The sequence below is a fragment of the Oncorhynchus mykiss genome, chromosome 2 (assembly GCF_013265735.2).
Source record: "Oncorhynchus mykiss isolate Arlee chromosome 2, USDA_OmykA_1.1, whole genome shotgun sequence".
Taxonomy (NCBI): Eukaryota; Metazoa; Chordata; class Actinopteri; order Salmoniformes; family Salmonidae; genus Oncorhynchus; species Oncorhynchus mykiss.
This window is the reverse complement of record NC_048566.1, coordinates 90,441,095-90,463,940: the sequence shown is the minus strand read 5'-3', so window position 1 is coordinate 90,463,940 and position 22,846 is coordinate 90,441,095. Positions and strand designations below refer to the sequence as shown.

At 42.3% G+C, this 22,846-nt stretch overlaps 1 protein-coding gene across 1 annotated transcript; it reads left to right on the top strand.

The window, feature by feature from the left end:
* The first annotated feature begins 412 nt into the window (after positions 1-412).
* cav1 (caveolin 1) lies at positions 413-10,245 on the top strand. Its single transcript, XM_021576628.2, has 3 exons — positions 413-837; positions 1,626-1,796; positions 7,992-10,245. The coding sequence occupies exons 1-3, from the start codon at positions 802-804 to the stop codon at positions 8,331-8,333; spliced, it is 549 nt and encodes a 182-aa protein (XP_021432303.2). The 5' UTR covers positions 413-801; the 3' UTR covers positions 8,334-10,245.
* Positions 10,246-22,846: the final 12,601 nt, after the last annotated feature.

Sequence of the window (22,846 nt, the reverse complement as noted above, 5' to 3'; positions counted from 1 at the left end):
TAGACCTTAGCTAACTCTGCAGTAGATTCCCACTGATCTGGTTCTCTTCCCTAGAGAATAGCTACAGTCAACTTCTAGTGACAGAGTTCTGCAATGAAGAGGGACAGTACTGTGTAGCCTAGGTTACCAATTACAACCTCCATAAACTCTTTCACACACATACACACACAAGCACACATGCTGAAAGTACCCCTGACATGACTGTTATGTCTCTGGGACTGATGTCATTTCCAAACCAAGCTGAGTTGTTTCCCTGAGCAGAGAATCAGATAAAGGAACAGACCACCATGACCAGAACAGGTTCATAATCGTGACAGAGCATAGGGCTGGGGGATACCAATCTCTCAGTTTATTCAGGAACGACAGCAGCCAGCAGAAACGAGACATAGTACACACACAGGCCAAATTGAAAACATAATCTTAGTAGTTGAACAGATCAGGTCAGTTTCTCCACCACTAGCTCCTTCGTAATGTGTTGAGCAGTAGGTTAATGACGGGTTACACTCTCAGCCCGCTGCACTGCTTGTCTAAACAGGTGACTACTGAATGAATAAGACGAGCATTCATTAAGTCCATGCAGAGGCACGCCGAGATTTCTCACTCAGGTCTCTCCGGCGCCTTAACGTTCAATGAGCGCAACGTAAAGATAAGCGATAGGATTTGGTAAATCCCCGGAGGAGCCCCCAAGTCGTTAACAAACAGTCCCCACGCCTCCTCCTGTTCATTTGCTCCCCCTGTTAAGCTGACACGGTCTTGCTTCAACAACAAACGGGTGTGTTAGCACTTCAGGCGCGGGACAGCATGACTGGCGGACTCAAGGACGGCGAAACTGACGAGGTAAGATTTTCTTTTGGACTCTGTATCCTGTCACAATCCAACTTTTTATTTTACACTTTTTGTTTTTTACTGCATTTATACTTTCATTATGGATATTGAATAATCTGTGAGCAACACATGTTCTCTGGCTCGTTCTCATTGTGACATTTATTGAACATGCCCTTGGAAGATTGGGAAACTGGAACATTTTTAACTCCAAAGCACTAGTTGCCAATCTTTTTTGGCACCTAGTTGTGAACGTTACTCCCACTCCTACTGGGCAAATGTGCAAGCCCCTCTCGTCTCCATTAGCACGGGCATGATACATTTACAGTTATTTATTAACTAGCCTACGCTTCTAAGATTCTGTACGTTGTTTCATTTTTAATCCACTTGAAACACACATTTTGTGCGCACTTAGATGTCTGTCAAAGTTTTGGTTAGATCGTTAATTATATTAGACTAAGTCAATCGAAAATGCAATTTCCATTAAAAGTTGATGACAGTTTACATTAGTGGATATACGCTTTTGATGCCTTATGTGAGAAAGGTTCTGCGTTTAAAGAGAATGGCCAGCCGAACGATCTTTACGCACGCATTGTGTGAGCGCTTGGAGATGACCCCTTGCGGTGAGAAACGGATCTCTGCTATTGAGGGGTGTGGTGCTACTCTTTTAAAACCATCTCAGGCTGGGACAGGCTGCTAACTCTGGTGCGCTCCGGTCAAGTCAACCTTCTCTGCCTCTCTGCCCGTCTCTCCACTAACTTATAAACTTATAACGCTTCTCTTCTTCACCTCCGGACCCACAGGAATTTCTGCACTCGCCGTTCATCAGAAAACAAGGGAACATTTATAAACCTAATAACAAAGACATGGATAATGACAGTATGAGCGGGATGAAGACGATGCAGGATGTCCATACAAAAGAGATCGACCTGGTGAACCGGGACCCCAAGCACATAAACGACGACGTTGTAAAGGTGAGTCCGTAGACGGTATATTTACCCATGAAGGGAAATAATTGTTCATGGTTTTTTTTCGCCTAGTAAGATTTCACTTTGGATCCTTTAATTTACTTTATTTATTAGACTGGTTTGATACTATTATACAGTTTTTTTAATCAACTCGTGGTTTAGACTACAACTAGTTCAGTTCCAATATTGCATGTGAGTTGGTTTTGTACATTATATTATATTATGAATGTTCCCATTATAATATACCCAGGAGGACGGGAAATTGTCACTCGCACGATTACTGGGCAGGCTAGGAGCTGCTACATATGCATAGTAAGCTGCGCGCGTACCAAAGTAGTGGTTGGTGGATCGTATGGCATTCTCGTGTGTAGACTATACTATGAGTTTTTCGGATTCATGACCCCAGTTTACAATGGTTTACATGGATCAGATTAGGTTTGTGAAGGCCTCAACACATGCGTCTCTTGCCTATTTTGCTGGTGCGGCTGTAGTCTTTAGTTGAACATCCTTGCTCCAGTTTTGGAATGGAGGAAACATCACGAATTTTCTGTTGTTTTAACAAAAATGTTCTTACAGTCCTTGTTTTATAGTTACACGTGCCTCATATTCAGTGAGTGCGTTATTGCAGAGCAAACTTATTTCCAAAGTAGACTCCAACCACACTGTGCCCATTTTGTGTTTATGTAAACTATGAATTTGTTGAGAGAAACCCTCGCTGACGTCATGCGTTGGTGGGAACAGAAAGGCTCAGGTGACACAGTCAGAGTCTGTGTCCCAAATGGCATCATATGCCTGTTCACAAGTAGTGCACTACATAGGAAATACGGTGCCACTTGGGACATAGACTGTCTGTCTATCCTCATGTCCAGCTGGGTTATTGTTTCATCTGTAAAGAGTCAGTTACCACTGGGAGAGGGTCAGCCGTTTGAAGTAGTGAACTTTGCCTTCATAAAACTGGGAAACACCCAAGTAGCTGCAGCAGCAGGCAAGCCAAAGGATCTCCCTCTCTCTCCCCTCTCCTCCCCCTCCCACTGCTCTGTCCTATATCCCCCTTTGTCTCTCTCCCTCCCTCTCTGCAATTCACAGGGATGCGTCAACTAGGGAGCAATGACCACATTCTCTCAATTCAATTCAGGGGGCTTTATTGGCATGGGAAACATATGTTATTAACATTGCCAAAGCAAGTGAAGTAGATAATATACAAAAGTGAAATAAACAATAAGCTCTCATCCTTGTCTCCTAGTCTCCCTCCTTGTGTGCAGTTTCTCCATTTCATTTCAATAAGTTCGTTCTTATAAAAATATAATATTGTATGTTAATGGTAACAGGGAACCCTACCCACACAATTTAGATAAAAGTAGAGATAATTGTAAAAAAATGTTTTTACCTGTCTTGCAGTAATCCCCTCTCTCTCTCTCTCTCCCTCTCTCTCTCTCTCTCTCTCTCTCTCTCTCTCTCTCTCTCTCTCTCTCTCCCTTTCTCAATTCAAAGGGGTTTATTGGGCATGGGAAACATATATTTATGCAAGTCAAATAGATAATAAACAAGAGTGAAATAAACTTTTTTTTAAATAAAAAATGAACAGTGAACCATACACTCTCTCTCTCTGTCTCGTTCTCTGGCTTCCTACCAACCCATTGTGACAGTGAGTCAGACTCTCCAGTATGCTCAGAATAGAATACAGCCTTATGATTCTGCTCTTTTAATCAAATCTACAGACCGCTAGTGTAATCATCTGAAATCACATGTTTCCTCCCAGGCTATAGAGGTTTGGAGTTCTAAATGTCGTCAATGGAGGTGTGTGTTTGGGGTGCCCTAACTATACTGCTATTATGCAGAACAGGGAACACACACACACACACACACACACACACACACACACACACACACACACACACACACACACACACACACACACACACTACTCTCTCTCCTTCTGCAGAACCATGTGGACCAGTAGATCTTATAGTTGGAATTTCGGCAGCTGAACTCCCTCAACCGGTCACATCAAAGAATCACCATCAATGAAATCCATGCAGAGTTTGGAGAGTTTGCCCTGGGAATAGAATATTTTCCTCTCATAAAGCCTGGTTCTTTATATAGCCTATGGCCAGGCAGCCTTCTGTTAAACCCCGATGGGGCTGAATCTAAGCTGAGCAGACATACCCACGGCCACACTGTGCAATGCAGACAGCAGCGATCGGCTCGCTAACCAGCCGCTAGTTAACATCTCCCTGCCAAACTCAAGAATGCCGGGACTCCCTGAGGGAGGCGGGAGGTACATTATATTGGGAAATGAAGACATTCAGGCTTAATGGACAAGCTGAGGCAGGGTTTCCCTTAGATTGTCCAGGCGGGGTGTAAACAAAGGCCCCAAATCAACATTCAGGGCTAATTTATTCAGCAACAGTTTCAGTTGAAATCAATTGAAGCCAAATTATTTATTTTAGGTGGGGGCAAACAGAGCTAAGTAGGGATGGACTGCCCTACTTACACAATGGTGGAGGAAACACTGAACTGAGGCATTCAGCACTCTAGGGACAGAATGGAAAAATATATTACAGGTCCATCTCCAGATTTCAGCCAACCAGACTGCTCACATGTTGTCCCTGAGAACTAGTTTGTTATACTGTATGCCAAATCCCTAAAGGGGTGATAGGTGCTGAGACATTGTATCTATCTAGCCAAACATGACTTGCCCACCAACAAATTAAGAAGAAAGAAAGAATATACTTCCCTCCATCTTACCTAGGGGTGTTTCTAATGAAGAATGTTCTTCTCTGTCCACTATAGTTCAATCATCCATAGCAAAGTTATAACAACTGGCTGAAAAAAATGGGACCTTATCTTATATTTATGTTTTTCTAAACTGGGCTTTAGAAAAACATAGGCACTCTCGTTTACAATTTAAAAGCTTTGTAGTTTAAAAAAAATAATGAAACGTTACATTTCAGCTGCTGACAGCCCTCATCAGAACCATTCTACACAGACCTCTCATTTATTCTCCATCGAAGTGATGGAAGCTGTGTCTGTGAGCCGACAGTGCCTTCGGAAAGTATTCAGACACCTTGACTTTTTCCACATTTTGTTATTCTAAAATTTATTAAATCTGGGAGTTTTTACTCATCAATCTACACACAATACCCATAATGACAAAGCAAAAACAGTTATTTTCTTTTCTTTTTACAAATGTATTAAATATAAAAACTGAAATATGACATCTACATAAGCAGTCAGACCCTTTACTCAGTACTTTGTTGAAGCACCTTTTGTAGCGATTACAGCCTCGAGTCTTCTTGGGTATGACGCTACAAGCTTGGCACACCTGTATTTGAGGAGTTTCTCATATTCGTCAGATCCTCTCAAGCTGTGACTGTACTTTTCTCTGTCATGATGGACGCACAGCTATTTCCAGGACTCTCCAGAGATGTTAGACCGGGTTCAAGTCCGGGCTCTGGCTGGGCCACTCAAGGACATTCAGAGACTTGTATCCGAAGCCACTCCTGTGTTGTCTTGGCTGTGTGCTTAGGGTTGTTGTCCTGTTGGAAGGTGAACCTTTGCCCCAGTCTGAGGTCCTGAGTGCTCTGGGGCATGTTTTCATCAAGGATCTCGCTGTACTTCATCTTTGTGTCAATCCTGACTAGTCTCCCAGTCCCTGCCGCTGAAAAACACCCCCACAGCATAATGCTGCCACCAGCATGGTTCATCGTAGGGATGGTGCCACGTTTCCTCCTAACGTGAAGCCTGGCTTTCAGGCGAAAGAGTTCAATCTTGGTTTCATCAGACCAGAGAATCTTGTTTCTCATGGTCTGAGAGTCTTTACGTGACTTTTGGCAAACTCCAAGCGGGCTGTCATGTGTCTTTTACTGAGGAGTGACTTCCATCTGGTCACTCTACCATAAAGGCCTGATTGGTGGAGTGCTGCAGAGATGGTTGTCCTTCTGGAAGGTTCTCCCATCTCCACAGAGGAACCAGAGCTCTGCCAGAATGATCATCGGGTTCTTGATCACCTCCCTGACCAAGACCCTTCTCCCCCAATTGCTCAGGTTGGCCAGACTGACAGCTCTAGGATTAGTCTTGGTGGTTCCAAGCTTCTTCCATTTACTTCTTCCAACTTCTTCCAGAATGTTTTTGGTACCCTTCCCCAGATCTGTGCCTCGACACAATTATGTCTTGGAGCTCAACGGACAATTCCTTTGACCTCATGGCTTTGTTTTTGCTCTGACATGCCCTGTCAACTGTGGGACCTTATTTGACAGGTGTGTGCCTTTCCAAATCATGTCCAATCAATTTATTTTACCACAGGTGGACTCCAATCAATTTGTAGAAACGTCTCAAGGATGATCAATGGTAAAAGGATGCACTAGCAGAGGGTCTGAATACTTATGTAAATAAGGTATTTCTGTTTTTTATTTGTAATAAATTTGCCAACATTTCTAGAAAACCTGTTTTTGCTTTGTCATTGTGGGGTAATGTGTGTAGATTGCTGAGAAATGTATTTTATTTCATCCCTTTTCGATTAAGGCTGTAATGTAAGAAAATGTGGAAAAAGGTTAAGGGGTCTGAACACTTTCCAAAGGCTCTGTACAATACAGTACTCAAGATGTATGGCTCTGGAAAATGAAATGGATGTTGCTGGGGTTTGCAGCGTAAAGAATGATGAGATTTATATTAAAGAGCTTCACCACCAACTGTTATTTTATCCTATAAGTTTAGCCTGTTTAGTTTAGCAAACTAAACAAGTCCCCTGTGTACACAGTAATAGCTGGAAGGATTGGCTACTGAACAAAATGAACAAAGACCTATTTTGATATTGAAAATGCATTTTTACTTGAAAATGCGCTGGACACAGGTGATGTTAAACCCTCTGACAGCGACACGTCTCTCACAGACAAAACACACATGCAATAAGTAACTGTAAAACAAATATTTGCTGTATCATGGGCTTGGTAGCAAAGAAGAGAGTAAAGGAGAAAGAGAGAGAGAACAAGAGAGGGGTAGTGCGATTGGTAGTATGAGAGAGAGAGTGGGAAAAAGATAGATAGAAAGAAAGAGAGAGAGTAAGCGTGTGTGTTTTTCCACTTTACAATCTGCACTAAAACGTGTATGAGGTCATGGGTACTTGGGAGGCACGTCGCAAACCCATCGATCGCCTGAGAAGTCTGTTTACACTAAAAATAAATACATGTCATGGTTTACCTCACTGGGGCCCATCCGGCTTCTCTTTATTTCATGTAGGTACTAGAGACCTCCACATATACTGTAGCTGGGAGGACTTTAATACAGGATCTTGGAGGCTCTTAGGTGGTGAATATAAACTGAACTGCATTAGAGAGAACTCCAGGGTAGAGAAGGGCCTTGTAAACTGAACTGTATTAGAGAGAACTCCAGGGTAGAGACGGGCCTTGTAAACTGAACTGTATTAGAGAGAACTCCAGGGTAGCGAAGGGCCTTGTAAACTGAACTGTATTAGAGAGAACTCCAGGGTAGAGACGGGCCTTGTAAACTGAACTGTATTAGAGAGAACTCCAGGGTAGAGAAGGGTCTTGTAAACTAAACTGTGTTAGAGAGAACTCCAGGGTAGAGATGGGCCTTGTAAACTGAACTGTATCAGAGAACTCCAGGGTAGAGACAGGCCTTGTAAACTGAACTGTGCAGTGTCTGAAATGTCACAGCATTTCCTATATTGAATTGGAATAGGGTGCTGGCTGGTTCTGACCAAAACCACTGCTTGGGAATAGGTTGATGGCTCTGACCAAAAGTATTGCACTATCTTGGGAATAGGGTGCTGGCTATTTGCCATCTGATTCAGACACTTCTACAGTATGTGTCTCTGTCTTGTGTATCAGTGTCTGTCAGGAATGTGAAGAGATGGTTTAAGAGGGTAGAAAGAGTAGGAGGGCCTCATGCAGCATGTGTAGCAATCACAAAATGTTTTGTGAAGGGTGGGGTAGGAGGGTGGGAGGGAGGGTAGTTTGACCTCGTTTGACTGCTCGTACCAGTCACTGAGGAGACATACATCTCTTGTAATATTTCTAGTACTTGTGTAACTTCAGAACAGGGGCACAAATGTATGGGAGGGCAACAGCTGTTTTCATATTTTAAAATCTTGTTCATCAGTTTTTGTTGCTTTGAGAGTGACTGTCTAATTGAATCATTGCTGATTCCTTGATTTTAACAATTACTCTTCTCTCCTGTCAGGTGGACTTTGAGGATGTGATCGCAGAGCCTGCAGGCACGTACAGCTTCGACGGCGTGTGGAAGGCTAGCTTCACCACCTTCACAGTGACCAAGTACTGGTGCTACCGTCTCCTCACTGCCCTGGTGGGCATCCCACTGGCGCTGGTCTGGGGCATCTTCTTCGCCATCCTGTCCTTCATTCACATCTGGGCGGTGGTGCCGTGTGTCAAGAGCTATCTGATCGAGATCCACTGTGTCAGCCGCGTCTACTCCATTTGCGTCCACACATTCTGCGACCCGCTGTTCGAAGCCATGGGCAAGTGCTTCAGCAGCATCCACATCAGCACCACCAAGGGGGTATAGAAAAGACGAGGAAGTGAGGAAGAAGAGGAAGGGAGGAAGGGAATAAGGAGGGGAGGTGTGGAAACCATAACTAACACAGATTGAAAGGGGGGAGAAGTAACCAGAAGAAAAAGAAAAGAGAGGAAACAACTTCTGCTAAAAGAAGAGGTGAGACATTTCCAGTGCTGTGGTAGGGATGTTGGAGGTAAGGGGACCAAGTAATAGAGAGCATCTGGCCCTGCTTCTCTTTCTTCCTAGACAACAATGGTTTCTCTCTCCAGTGCTGGTTTAACCAACAGGGGCACAGGATTACATTGTGTGTCATTCCTTGGGCTCTTTGTTTTTCTGTTTGTTTTTCTTTCGTTTTTTTATTCTGTATTTGTTAGCGTTGTTTATCACTGCAAGAGCATCACGCTAGGCCCCCCCCCCCCCCATCCATTCCTTCCATTGTTCCAAAATGTTGTGTGACCCTCTCTGATTATAGCTTGTTTAATAGGGGGTATTGATTGAATGACTGGTAAGTTAATTAATTGATTGATTGATAGGCTCATATAATGGATGTTGGTGTCCACTCTGCTGGGTTTGTGTGTTTGGGGCCTGTTTTTTGGGAGGGGGATGGTTTGGGTGGGGTGGAGGGAGAGAGGGGGGGATATCCCTGTGCCTGTCCCGCTGCGCTGTTTTGAGAGACAAATCCCACCTGACACAGCACAAAATCCTATACCCAAAACCTTATCAACTCCCCTCCCCCTCCCCCTCAGCCCCCCTACCCCCACTGACCCCCTCTCTCACCCCCCTCCCCCATGCCTGCCCTGCCTCCCAGTCTGAAACACTGAACCTGCCCTTGTTTCTGCATGCACCGCCACCCCACCACAAAGCCACCGAGCCAACGAACACACTGCTGTCAGTCTATACGCCCAGACAGACACACAGCTATAGGACAACCTCACTCACAGAGCCTGCCCTGCCCTCAGCCCAGTGCCACATCATGACATCATAATCACTCTCTCCATCAACATTCAGCTCCAGTTCTACTACAAGCCAGAGAGACTAAATTCCATGACAACAGCCAGGTCTTAAATAGAGTTTTCATATTGTTTCTATGTGACCGAGAATATTTTTTAAGTTTGAATTTGAATCTCGGGAGAAATATCACTTGATCTTTGTTTTAATACATTCACACCTTAGGATCTTTTTTTATACCATTGAGGTCTCTTCTCTTCTAAAATGGACAGCAGGATTGAACCTTGTATGTTGATACACATTGTGGTAGCTGTAGCTAAATAACCATAGCTTTTAATTCCTACACCTTCTGAAGATGAAGAACTTTTGTTTTAAGTTGTGTTTCAATGTTGTTGTTTTATGCTAGCCTTGCCCAATGTATGCACAAGTTGAGTAGCATTGTCATATATCATCTATTTTGTTTTTTCCCCAAATGAGTTTGGATGAGTTAAGTCCCTGGTTGACTAGTTTGGTCTGGTGTAGCGTTCTGCTTGTTGGCTGTGGACATACACCACCAAACAAGGACAATCAGCTAACCGGTCTCCCTCCCCTGAGACCACTGCTGTTTGACAACGAATGGGAGCATGTTTTTGTTCTATACTGACATGAATCTCACTTTGTCTGCATCCCAAATGGCACCCTATTTCCTATATAGTGCACTACTTTTAACCAAAGCGCAGCATGGGACCTGTTTTAAGGTAGTGCACTAAGGAATATGGTGCAATTTTGGGATGTCTCCTTTGACTCTTTCAGCTTTTGTCTACCTGCTGTCTGTGAAGATGGTAAATATTAGCACGTTGCTTGATTTAATTCGTTTTTTGACTTGATGAAAAGGTCATATGTATTTTTATATTCAAATTGAATTTTTCCTTCCCTTGCTTTTACTGTACAATCTCACATCACGCTGTGCACATTAAACATTTGTATAATCCAATCTGCTAGTACTTGCTACTACTTGTATTGCTTCTTTGTTTGTGTTGTTTTGGTTTGTGAATCAGTCTCTCTTTGTTGTCATGTGACTTTGACCTTATTTATTTTTTTGACCTTAGAGAGAACTTGATGTTAGCCTACATTGTGCAAATAAGCCTACAGGCAAAATAACCCAGAACACGGAGCCACTTTAGTGTATATAAAAATGCATTTTGCTCACGGAAAAACCACATGTGAAATCATATTAAAACATGTGATTTTGGATTACATGATTACATAACCTTTCACATGTGGATTCAAATTTTCACGTGAGTATTTTTCACAATTTCACAGGACTCATTAAGATACAGACTCAAACAGCACTTTTAACATACAGTGGTCACAACTTAAATATTTGACACACAATTACATTGTGTATGTTTATTTACACAGTAATTATTATTTAGCATGTCCTCACCTGGGATTTGGACTCAAAACCTATTGATTCACGGCATTCCAATCTTTGTCTTACGTCTACCATGTCTGTGTCAATGACAGATTTCACCTGTATTCCTACACTTTGGACTTAAGTAAATCTCAGCCTTTTTTTTAAAAATACACTCAAGAAAAAGTATTATATTTATCATAGAGATTCAGGAATAACATGGAAACAGAATAATATGCCCCACCAACAATAGACAAATATACAGAAAACCCTCAAATTGATGAAATAAGTAATAGAAATCAGTGATGAGAGAATAGTTAGATTAACTGATAAGTAAAATGGCAGTGGAGACGGCACTCTTTTACTAAGTGCAAAGATGTATTATACTGTAGGTAATCAATGTGTAGTGAAATGCGAGCAGCATTCCCCACGTCCACAAGTTTTGAGTTCAAATCCAAGGTGGGGTCATATTGTAAAAGCCTGTACTAAGTGATCAGGTCAAATGGAGTCATATTGTCAGAATTTTACACAGATATAGCTGAACAGGGAACCACTTACGTTGAATGCCCCATGTCATTTCATTCCCTTACAACAACAAAAAATGGGAAAAAGCTGTTGAGCTGAAATGTTCACATGTAAAAGAAAAGAGACATGTGAGGTCAGTTGTTCACATGTGAAACCATAGAGTTCACCTGTTAACACCCACCACCCTTTCACATGTGAGGAGAATAATGTGGGGGTTTTTTATAGGTTTTTCACATGTGAATGCTATTTCACATGTGACAGTTTGATTTTCGCAATTTTTGTTGTAACTTTTACTTCATATGAAGCTAACCTTTTACTTAACATGAAAAAACACATGTGAAAACACGATTGTTTTCACATGTGTAGTTTCATGTTATCACATGTTGCTTTTACATGTTGTCACATGTTATCACATTAACTTCACATAAGATCACATGTAACCAGAAACAGGGTAAACAGAAACAGGGTAAACAGAAACAGGGTAAACAGAAACAGGGAAACAAATAGTTGAGTAATATGCACTGCAATGTTTGAGAAAACAGGACTTATTTCAGTCTTGATTTATACTAAAAACCATGTAACTGAAGTGCGGCCGGAGGCAAGAAACTCCCTATACAACTCCATATAGTTCCCTTTAAAAAGCATCTTTATTCACTACCAGACTGCCACAGTATCAGTAGCATAATGACCCGGGGAAAGTATTTCAAGTTGCACATGGGAACTCTAAATGTAATACATGTGAACAACTGACTTCACGTCTCTCTTTATTTTTTCACATGTGAAAACTTCAGATCAACAAGTAAGGGAATTAAATTATATGGGGGTTTCAAGGTAAGTGTTATGCTGTTCAGCTAAAATAGTGTAAAACATCTTTAATCAATGATAGTATGATTCCATTTGACCTGATGATTTAGTACTGACTTTTCAATAATCCCTAATAATCCCCACCTGGGATTTGCACTCACAACCTATGGATCTTTCTGCTGTGCCTTAAAGTCTGCATCATTTTTCTGTAACGGAATGACATTCATGTGGTTTTTCGTAAAACAGCATCTTCCCAATGGTTTAAGTCTTTTAAAACACAAGCATTTGCTGTAGGCATCCTTGCTGCTCACACTTGCAGACTGTTCCAAAGAGGAGCTCTATCTAGCCTGAGGTAAAAACACTGCATGTTGAGGCTACAACATAATTATTCATCTGCACTGTAAGATTGAGCAGTGTTTAAGACTTAGATACACACACAGGGATAACAGTCAATCACCCCACGTGTGTTGACAATATCATTCAAAAAGCTGCTGTATGCCTATTTGGCCATTTACAGAATTCTGCATTGACAGATAAGTTTAACGCACAAAGAATCCTAATATTTAGTTTTCATCATAACTGTAATTAATTTTTCACAGACATAAACCCTCCTTCAGTTTGTTTGTATTTTAAGACATAAAGTTGAAGTTGGAAGTTTACATACATTTAAACTCAGTTTTTAACAATTCCTGGTATTTAATCCTAGTAAAAAGTGCTTGTTTTAGGTCAGTTAGGATCACCACTTTATTTTAAGAATGTGAAACGTCAGAATAATAGTAGAGAGAATTATTTATTTAAGCTTTTGTTTCTTTCATCACATTCCCAGTGGGTCAGAAGTTTACATAGACTCAATTAGTATTTGGTAGCATTGCCTTTAAATTGTTTAACTTGGGTCAAATGTTTCGGGTAGCATTCCACAAGCTTCCCACAGTAAGTTCGGTGAATTTTGTCCCATTCCTCCTGACAGAGCTGATGTAACTGAGTCAGGTTTGTAGGCCTCCTTGCTTTTTCAGTTCTGCTTACACATTTTCTATGGGTTTGAAGTCAGGGCTTTGTGATGGCCACTCCAATACCTTGACTTTGTTGTCCTTAAGCCATTTGCCACAATTTTGGAAGTATGCTTGGGGTCATTGTCCATTTGGAAGACCTATTTAACTTCCTGACTGATGTCTTGAGACGTTGCTTCAATATATCCACAGAATTGTCTTGCCTCATGATACCATCTATTTTGTGAAGTGCACCAGTCCCTCCTGCAGCAAAGCACCCCCACAACATGATGCTGCTACCCCCACAACATGATGCTGCTACCCCCATGCTTCACGGTTGGGATGGAGTTCTTCGGCTTGCAAGCCCTTTTCCCTCCAAACATAATGATGGTCATTACGATGGCCAAACAGTTCTGTTTTTGTTTCATCAGACCAGAGGATGATCTTTGACCCCATGTGCAGTTGCAAACCTTAGTCTGGCTTTTTCATGGCGGTTTTGGAGCAGTGGCGTCTTCCTTGCTGAGTGGCCTTTCAGGATATATCAATATAGGACTCGTTTTACTGTGGATATATATACTTTTGTACCTGTTTCCTCCAGCATCTTCACAAGGTCCTTTGCTGTTGTTCTGGGATTGATTTGCACTTTTCGCACCAAAGTACATTCATCTCTAGGAGACAGAACGCGTCTCCTTCCTAAATGATATGACAGCTGCGTGGTGTTTATACTGGCGTACTATTGTTTGTACAGATGAACGTGGTACCTTCAGGTGTTTGAAAATTGCTCCCAAGGATGAACCAGACTTGTGGAGGTCTGAAATTCTTTTTCTGAGGTCTTGGCTGATTTCTTTTGATTTTCCCATGATGTCAAGCAAAGAGGCACTGAGTTTGAAGGTAGGCCTTGAGATACAGCCACAGGTACACCTCCAATTGACTTAAATGATGTCAATTAGCCTATCAGAAGCTTTTTTTATTTTATTTATTTTACCTTTATTTAACCAGGTAGGCAAGTTGAGGACAAGTTCTCATTTACAATTGCGACCTGGCCAAGATAAAGCAAAGCAGTTCGACAGATATGACACAGAGTTACACATGGAGTAAAACAAACATACAGTCAATAATACAGTATAAACAAGTCTATATACAATGTGAGCAAATGAGGTGAGAAGGGAGGTAAAGGCAAAAAAGGCCATGGTGGCAAGGTAAATACAATATAGCAAGCAAAACACTGGAATGGTAGTTTTGCAATGGAAGAATGTGCAAAGTAGAAATAAAAATAATGGGGTGCAAAGGAGCAAAATAAATAAATTAATTAAATACAGTTGGGAAAGAGATAGTTGTTTGGGCTAAATTATAGGTGGGCTATGTACAGGTGCAGTAATCTGTGAGCTGCTCTGACAGTTGGTGCTTAAAGCTAGTGAGGGAGATAAGTGTTTCCAGTTTCAGAGATTTTTGTAGTTCGTTCCAGTCATTGGCAGCAGAGAACTGGAAAGAGAGGCGGCCAAAGAAAGAATTGGTTTTGGGGGTGACTAGAGAGATATACCTGCTGGAGCGTGTGCTACAGGTGGGAGATGCTATGGTGACCAGCGAGCTGAGATAAGGGGGGACTTTACCTAGCAGGGTCTTGTAGATGACATGGAGCCAGTGGGTTTGGCGACGAGTATGAAGCGAGGGCCAGCCAACGAGAGCGTACAGGTCGCAATGGTGGGTAGTATATGGGGCTTTGGTGACAAAACGGATTGCACTGTGATACACTGCATCCAATTTGTTGAGTAGGGTATTGGAGGCTATTTTGTAAATGACATCGCCAAAGTCGAGGATTGGTAGGATGGTCAGTTTTACAAGGGTATGTTTGGCAGCATGAGTGAAGGATGCTTTGTTGCGAAATAGGAAGCCAATTCTAGATTTAACTTTGGATTGGAGATGTTTGATATGGGTCTGGAAGGAGAGTTTACAGTCTAACCAGACACCTAAGTATTTGTAGTTGTCCACGAATTCTAAGTCAGAGCCGTCCAGAGTAGTGATGTTGGACAGGCGGGTAGGTGCAGGTAGCGATCGGTTGAAGAGCATGCATTTAGTTTTACTTGTATTTAAGAGCAATTGGAGGCCACGGAAGGAGAGTTGTATGGCATTGAAGCTTGCCTGGAGGGTTGTTAACACAGTGTCCAAAGAAGGGCCGGAAGTATACAGAATGGTGTCGTCTGCGTAGAGGTGGATCAGAGACTCACCAGCAGCAAGAGCGACCTCATTGATGTATACAGAGAAGAGAGTCGGTCCAAGAATTGAACCCTGTGGCACCCCCATAGAGACTGCCAGAGGTCCTGACAACAGACCCTCCGATTTGACACACTGAACTCTATCAGAGAAGTAGTTGGTGAACCAGGCGAGGCAATCATTTGAGAAACCAAGGCTGTTGAGTCTGCCGATGAGGATGTGGTGATTGACAGAGTCGAAAGCCTTGGCCAGATCAATGAATACGGCTGCACAGTAATGTTTCTTATCGATGGCAGTTAAGATATCGTTTAGGACCTTGAGCGTGGCTGAGGTGCACCCATGACCAGCTCTGAAACCAGATTGCATAGCAGAGAAGGTATGGTGAGATTCAAAATGGTCGGTAATCTGTTTGTTGACTTGGCTTTCGAAGACCTTAGAAAGGCATGGTAGGATAGATATAGGTCTGTAGCAGTTTGGGTCAAGAGTGTCCCCCCCCTTTGAAGAGGGGGATGACCGCAGCTGCTTTCCAATCTTTGGGAATCTCAGACGACACGAAAGAGAGGTTGAACAGGCTAGTAATAGGGGTGGCAACAATTTCGGCAGATAATTTTAGAAAGAAAGGGTCCAGATTGTCTAGCCCGGCTGATTTGTAGGGGTCCAGATTTTGCAGCTCTTTCAGAACATCAGCTGAATGGATTTGGGAGAAGGAGAAATGGGGAAGGCTTGGGCGAGTTGCTGTTGGGGGTGCAGTGCTGTTGACAGGGGTAGGAGTAGCCAGGTGGAAAGCATGGCCAGCAGTAGAAAAATGCTTATTGAAATTTTCAATTATGGTGGATTTATCAGTGGTGACAGTGTTTCCTATCTTCTGTGCAGTGGGCAGCTGGGAGGAGGTGTTCTTATTCTCCATGGACTTTACAGTGTCCCAGAACTTTTTTGAGTTAGTGCTGCAAGAAGCAAATTTCTGCTTGAAAAAGCTAGCCTTGGCTTTTCTAACTGCCTGTGTATAATGGTTTCTAGCTTCCCTGAACAGCTGCATATCACGGGGGCTGTTCGATGCTAATGCAGAACGCCATAGGATGTTTTTGTGTTGGTTAAGGGCAGTCAGGTCTGGGGAGAACCAAGGGCTATATCTGTTCCTGGTTCTAAATTTCTTGAATGGGGCATGTTTATTTAAGATGGTTAGGAAGGCATTTAAAAAAAATATCCAGGCATCCTCTACTGACGGGATGAGGTCAATATCCTTCCAGGATACCCCGGCCAGGTCGATTAGAAAGGCCTGCTCGCTGAAGTGTTTCAGGGAGCGTTTTACAGTGATGAGAGGAGGTCGTTTGACCGCTGACCCATTACGGATGCAGGCAATGAGGCAGTGATCGCTGAGATCTTGGTTGAAGACAGCAGAGGTGTATTTAGAGGGGAAGTTGGTTAGGATGATATCTATGAGGGTGCCCGTGTTTACGGCTTTGGGGAGGTACCTGGTAGGTTCATTGATAATTTGCGTGAGATTGAGGGCATCAAGTTTAGATTGTAGGATGGCTGGGGTGTTAAGCATGTTCCAGTTTAGGTCGCCTAGCAGCACGAGCTCTGCTTCTAAAGCCATGACATCATTTTCTCTAATTTTCCAAGCTGTTTAAAGACACAGTCAACTTAGTGTATGTAAACGTCTGACCCACTGGAATTGTGATACAGTGAATTATAAGTGAAATAATCTGTCTGTAAACAATTGTTGGAAAAATGACTTGTGTCATGCACAAAGTAGATGTCCTATCCGACTTGCCAGTGGAGTGGTTGAAAAATGAGTTTTAATGACTCCAACCTAAGTGTATGTAAACTTCTGACTTCAGCTGTACCATGCTTTTCAGAGGGACATGTTCTAATACTGTATATGTTCCAAATTTATCATGGCAAAGCAATCCATTTTGAGGATGGCCTTTTGCTTACATCCTATGTAACCACTGACAGTTCCGGGAACCAGGCTGACAGTTCCGGGAACCAGACTAACAGTTCCAGGAACCAGGCTGATAGTTCTAGGAACTAGTCTGACAGTTCTAGGAACCAGGCTGACAGTTCTGGGAACCAGGCTGACAGTTCTGGGAACCAGGCTGACAGTTCTAGGAACCAGGCTGATAGTTCTGGGAACCAGGCTGACAGTTCTTGGAACCTGAGTGACAGTTCTGGGAACCTGGACGACAGTTCTAGGAACAAGGCTGACATTTCTAGGAACAAGACTGACATATCTAAGAACCAGACTGACAGTTCTTGGAATCAGGCGGACAGTTCTGGGAACCAGACTGACACATCTAGGAACCAGGCTGTCAGGTCTAGGAACCCAGCTGACAGTTCTAGGAACAAGACTGACACATATAGGAATCAGACTGATAGTTCTAGGGGCCAGGCTGACAGTTCTGGGAACCAGACTGACACATCTAGGAACCAGACTGATAGTTCTAGGGGCCAGGCTGACAGTTTTAGGAACCAGACTGACAGTTCAAGGAACCAGACTGACAGTTCTAGGAACTAAACTGACAGTTCTAGGAACCAGACTGACAGTTTTAGGAACCAGACTGATAGTTCTAGGGGCCAGGCTGACAGTTCTAGGAACCAGACTAACTGTTCAAGGAACCAGACTGACAGTTCTAGGAACTAAACTGACAGTTCTAGGAACCAGACTGACAGTTTTAGGAACCAGACTGATAGTTCTAGGAATTAGGCTGACAGTTCTAGGAACCAGACTGACTATTCTAGGAACCAGACTGACAGTTCTAAGAACCAGACTGAGAATTTATGTAAATGAGAAAGCTCATCTGCAGTTCCTGCGATGCAGAAAAATTTGCAGCAACAAAAGATTAATCAAAGTAAGATCCTATACCTGTAATTGAACAAGAGAGATATATTGTAACGTTCCGGCCCACTCTTTTTTTCTATTGTACCATAACTCACCCATGTTGGATATGACAGGACTGGGCCTAGGGAGGTTTAATGAAAAACCTCTTAAGGATCAGCCCCTTTTTTACATTTTTTTGCCTAAAATGACATACCCAAGTCTAACGGCCTATAACTCAGGCCCTAAATCAAGGATATGCATTTTCTCGGTACCATTTGAAAGGAAACACTTTGACATTTGTGGAAATGTGAAAGGAATGTAGGAGAATATAACACATTAGATCTGGTAAAAGATAATACAAAGACATTTTTTTTTTGGGGGGGGGGGTATTTCTTGGTACTATCATCTTTGAAATGCAAGAGAAAGGCCACAATGTATTATTCCATCCCAGATGAAATTTAGATATTAGCCACTAGTTGGCAGCAGTGTATGTGCAAAGTTGTAGGCTGATCCAATGAACCATTGCATTTCTGTTCAAGATGTTGTATCAAGACTGCCCAAATGTGCCTAATTTATTTATTAATAACTTTTCATGTTCAAAACTGTACATTCTCCTCAAACAATAGCATGGTATTTCTTCACTGTAATAGCTAGTGCAGTTAGATTAGCAAGAATTTAAGCTTTCCGCCAATATCAGATATGTCTGTGTCCTGGGAAATGTTCTTGTTACTTACAACCTCATGCTAATCACATTAGCCTACGTTAGTTCAACCGTCCGCAGGGGAGCCACCAATCCTGAAGAAGTTTTAAGGATAGTATTTATGTAGCGGGGTTCAGGGCAGGATTAATGCAGGGGCTTACCGGGGCTCAAGCCCCTGTGCCCAGGCCGGTGGGGGGCCCAATAGGCAGGAAAAAGAACAAAAACATAAAAAAGGTAAGTTAAAAAAATAAATAAGGAAATATATACAGTATGTATTATATATACAGTATATACATATAGTACCAGTCAAATGTTTGGACACACCTACTCATTCAAGAGTTTTTCTTTATTTGAACTATTTTCTACATCGTAGAATAATAGTGAAGACATCAAAACTATGAAATAATATGGAATCATGTAGTAACCAAAAAAGTGTCAAACAAATCAAAATATATTTTATATTTCAGATTCTTCAAAGTATCCATCCTTTGCCTTGATGGTAACTTTGCACACTCTTGGCATTGTATCAAACAAGTTTCATGAGGTAGTCCCTGGAATGCATTTCAATTAACAGGTGTGCTTTGTTAAAAGTTCATTTGTGGAATTTCTTTCCTTCTTAATTAATGTGTTTGAGCCAATCAGTTGTGTTGTGACAAGGTAGGGGTGGTATACAGAAGATAGCCCTATTTGGTAAAACATCAAGTCAAGGCAAGAACAGCTCAAATAAGCAAAGCCAAACAACAGTCCATCCTTACTTTAAGACACGAAGGTCAGTCAATCCGAAAATTTCCAGAACTTTGAAAGTTTCTTCAAGTGCAGTTGCAAAAACCATCAAGCGCTTTGATGAAACTGTCTCTCATGAGGACCACCACAGGAAAGGAAGACCCAGAGTTACCTCTGCTGTGGAGGATAAGTTCATTAGAGTTACCAGCCTCAGAAATTGCAGTCCAAATAAATACTTCACAGAGTTCAAGTAACAGACATATCTCAACATCAACTGTTCAGAGGAGACTGTGTGAAACAGGACTTCATGGTCGAATTGCTGCAAAGAAACCACTACTAGTTAAATAAAGGTTCAATGAAAAACAAATAATAATAAAATACTAAAGGACACCAATAATAAGAAGAGAGTTGCCAAGAAACACAAGCAATGGACAATAAGTTCAAATGTGAGATTTTTTGTTCCAACCGCCGTGTCTTTGTGAGACACAGAGTAGGTGAACAGATGATTTCTGCATGTGTGATTCCCACCGTGAAGCATGGAGGAGGAGGTGTGATGGTGTGGGGGGTGCTTTGCTGGTGACGCTGTCTGCGATTTATTTAGAATTCAAGGCACACTTCACCAGCATGGCTAAAACAGCATTCTGCAGCAATACACCTCCCATCTGGTTTGCGCTTAATGGGACTATCATTTGTTTTCAACAAGACTATGACGCAACACACCTCCAGGCTGTGTAAGGGCTATTTGACCAAGAAGGAGAGTGATGGAGTGCTACAGCAGATGACCTGGCCTCCACAATCACCCGACCTCAAACCAATTGAGATTGTTTGGGATGAGTTGGAATACGGAGTGAAGGAAAAGCAGCCAACAAGTGCTCAGCATATGTGGGAACTCCTTCAAGACTGTTGGAAAAGCATTCCAGGTGAAGCTGGTGCCAAGAGTGTGCAAAGCTGTCATCAAGCTGGCTACTTTGGCTACTTTGAAGAATCTAAAATCTAAAATATATTTTGATTTGTTTAACACTTTTTTGGTTACTAGATGATTCAATATGTGTTATTTCATAGTTTTGATGTCTTCACTATTATTCTACAACGTAGAAAATAGTCAAAATAAATAAAAACCCTTGACTGAGTAGGTGTTTCCAAACTTATGATTGGTACTGTATATATGTTAAATATGTAGTGTATAAACTCAGCAAAAAAATAAACGTCCTCTCACTGTCAACTACGTTTATTTTCAGCAAACTTAACATGTGTAAATATTTGTATGAACATAACTAGATTCAACAACTGAGACATAAACTGAACAAGTTCCACAGACTTGTGTCCAACAGAAATTGAATAATGTGTCCCTGAACAAAGGAGGGGGGGGGGGTCAAAATAAAAAGTAACAGTCATTATCAGGTGTGGCCACCAGCTGCATTAAGTACTGCAGTGCATCTCCTCCTCATGGATGATCCAGATTTTCCAGTTCTTGCTGTGAGATGTTACCCCACTTTTCCACCAAGGTACCTGCAAGTTCCCGGATATTTCTGGGGGGAATGGCCCTAGCCCTCCCCTTCCGATCCAACAGGTCCCAGACGTGCTCAATGGGATTGAGATCCGGGCTCTTCGCTGGCAATGGCAGAACACTGACATTCCCTTCTTGTAGAAAATCACACACAGAACGAGCAGTATGGCTGGTGGCATTGTAATGCTGGAGGGTCATGTCAGGATGAGCCTGCAAGAAGGGTACCACATGAGGGAGGAGGATGTCTTCCCTGTAACACACAGCGTTGAGATTGCCTGCAATGACAACAAGCTCAGTCTGATGATGCTGTGACACAACACCCCAGACCATGACGGACCCTCCACCTACAAATCGATCCCGCTCCAGAGTACAGGCCTCGGTGTAACGCTCATTCCTTCGATTCCGACTATCACCCCTGTTGAGACAAAACCGCGACTCGTCAGTGAAGAGCACTTTTTGCCAGTCGTGTCTGGTCCAGTGACGGTGGGTTTGCCCATAGGCAACGTTGTTGCCGGTGATGTCTGGTGAGGACCTGTCTTACAACAGGCCTACAGGCCCTCAGTCCAGCCTCTCTCAGCCTATTGCGGACAGTCTGAGCACTGATGGAGGGATTGTGCGTTCCTGGTGTAACTCAAGCAGTTGTTGTTGCCATCCTGTACCTGTCCCGCAGGTGTGATGTTTGGATGTACCGATCCTGTGCAGGTGTTGTTACACATGGTCTGCCTGTCCGTCCTGTCTCCCTGTAGCGCTGTCTTAGGCGTCTCACAGTACAGACATTGCAATTTATTGCCCTGGACACATCTGCAGTCCTCATGCCTCCTTGCAGCATGCCTAAAGCACGTTCACGCAGATGAGCAGGGACCCTGGGCATCTTTCTTTTGGTGTTTTTCAGTCAATAGAAAGGCCTCTTTAGTAGTGTCCTAAGTTGTCATAACTGTGACCTTAATTGCCTACCATCTGTAAGCTGTTAGTGTCTTAACGACTGTTCCACAGGTGCATGTTCATTAATTGTTTATGGTTCATTGAAGAAGCATGGGAAACAGTGTTTAAACCCTTTACAATAAAGATCTGTGGAGTTATTTGGATTTTTACGAATTATCTTTGAAAGACAGTGTCCTGAAAAAGGGACGTTTCTTTTTTTTACTGAGTTTATATATATATATATATATATATATATATATATATATATATATATATATATATATATATATGTGTGTTTTTTTTTTACTTCAACCATAGGAGGTCTCAATGTTTAAAATACATCAGAGAACATAATTTAATTTCTATAAAATAACTGTGGAGTAAGTTTTATCACAAGCACATAGATGTAACAGCCAAAATGAAGGAAACACCAACATAAAGTCTTAAAAGGGTGTTATGCCACCACGAGCTGCCAGAACAGCTTCCTTGTGCCTTGGCATTGATTCTACAAGTGGACTTAAACCATGCCAGGAAAATGCACCCCACACCCTAACATATACTTTGTATCCCTCATTTACTCACGTGTTTCCTTTATTTTTGGCAGTTACCGATATGCCTACAGTCGGGAGGGCAGCAGTTTGGGCAGCATGCCCTCCAAATATACAGCTTGTCACATTGTGGCCAAAAACATATAAACCGTAAAAGAGTTCTGAAACCTCTTACCCTGACAATTTGACTGTTAACCTCATGAGTATGCTAGCAATGGCTGCCATTATTGACTTGAATGGGAACTGCCATCTATGGATATATATTTCTACGGTTGGTTGTGGCTGAAGGTTTGCAGATTTCAAAATACAATCGCAGGAAAACGCACAGTTTGGAAAGCAAATGGCTATTGTTGGAAAGAGAAGACTAATCTGTCTATAAAACCAATAGAAACATACAGTGCCTTGAGAAAGTATTCGGCCCCCTTGAACTTTGCG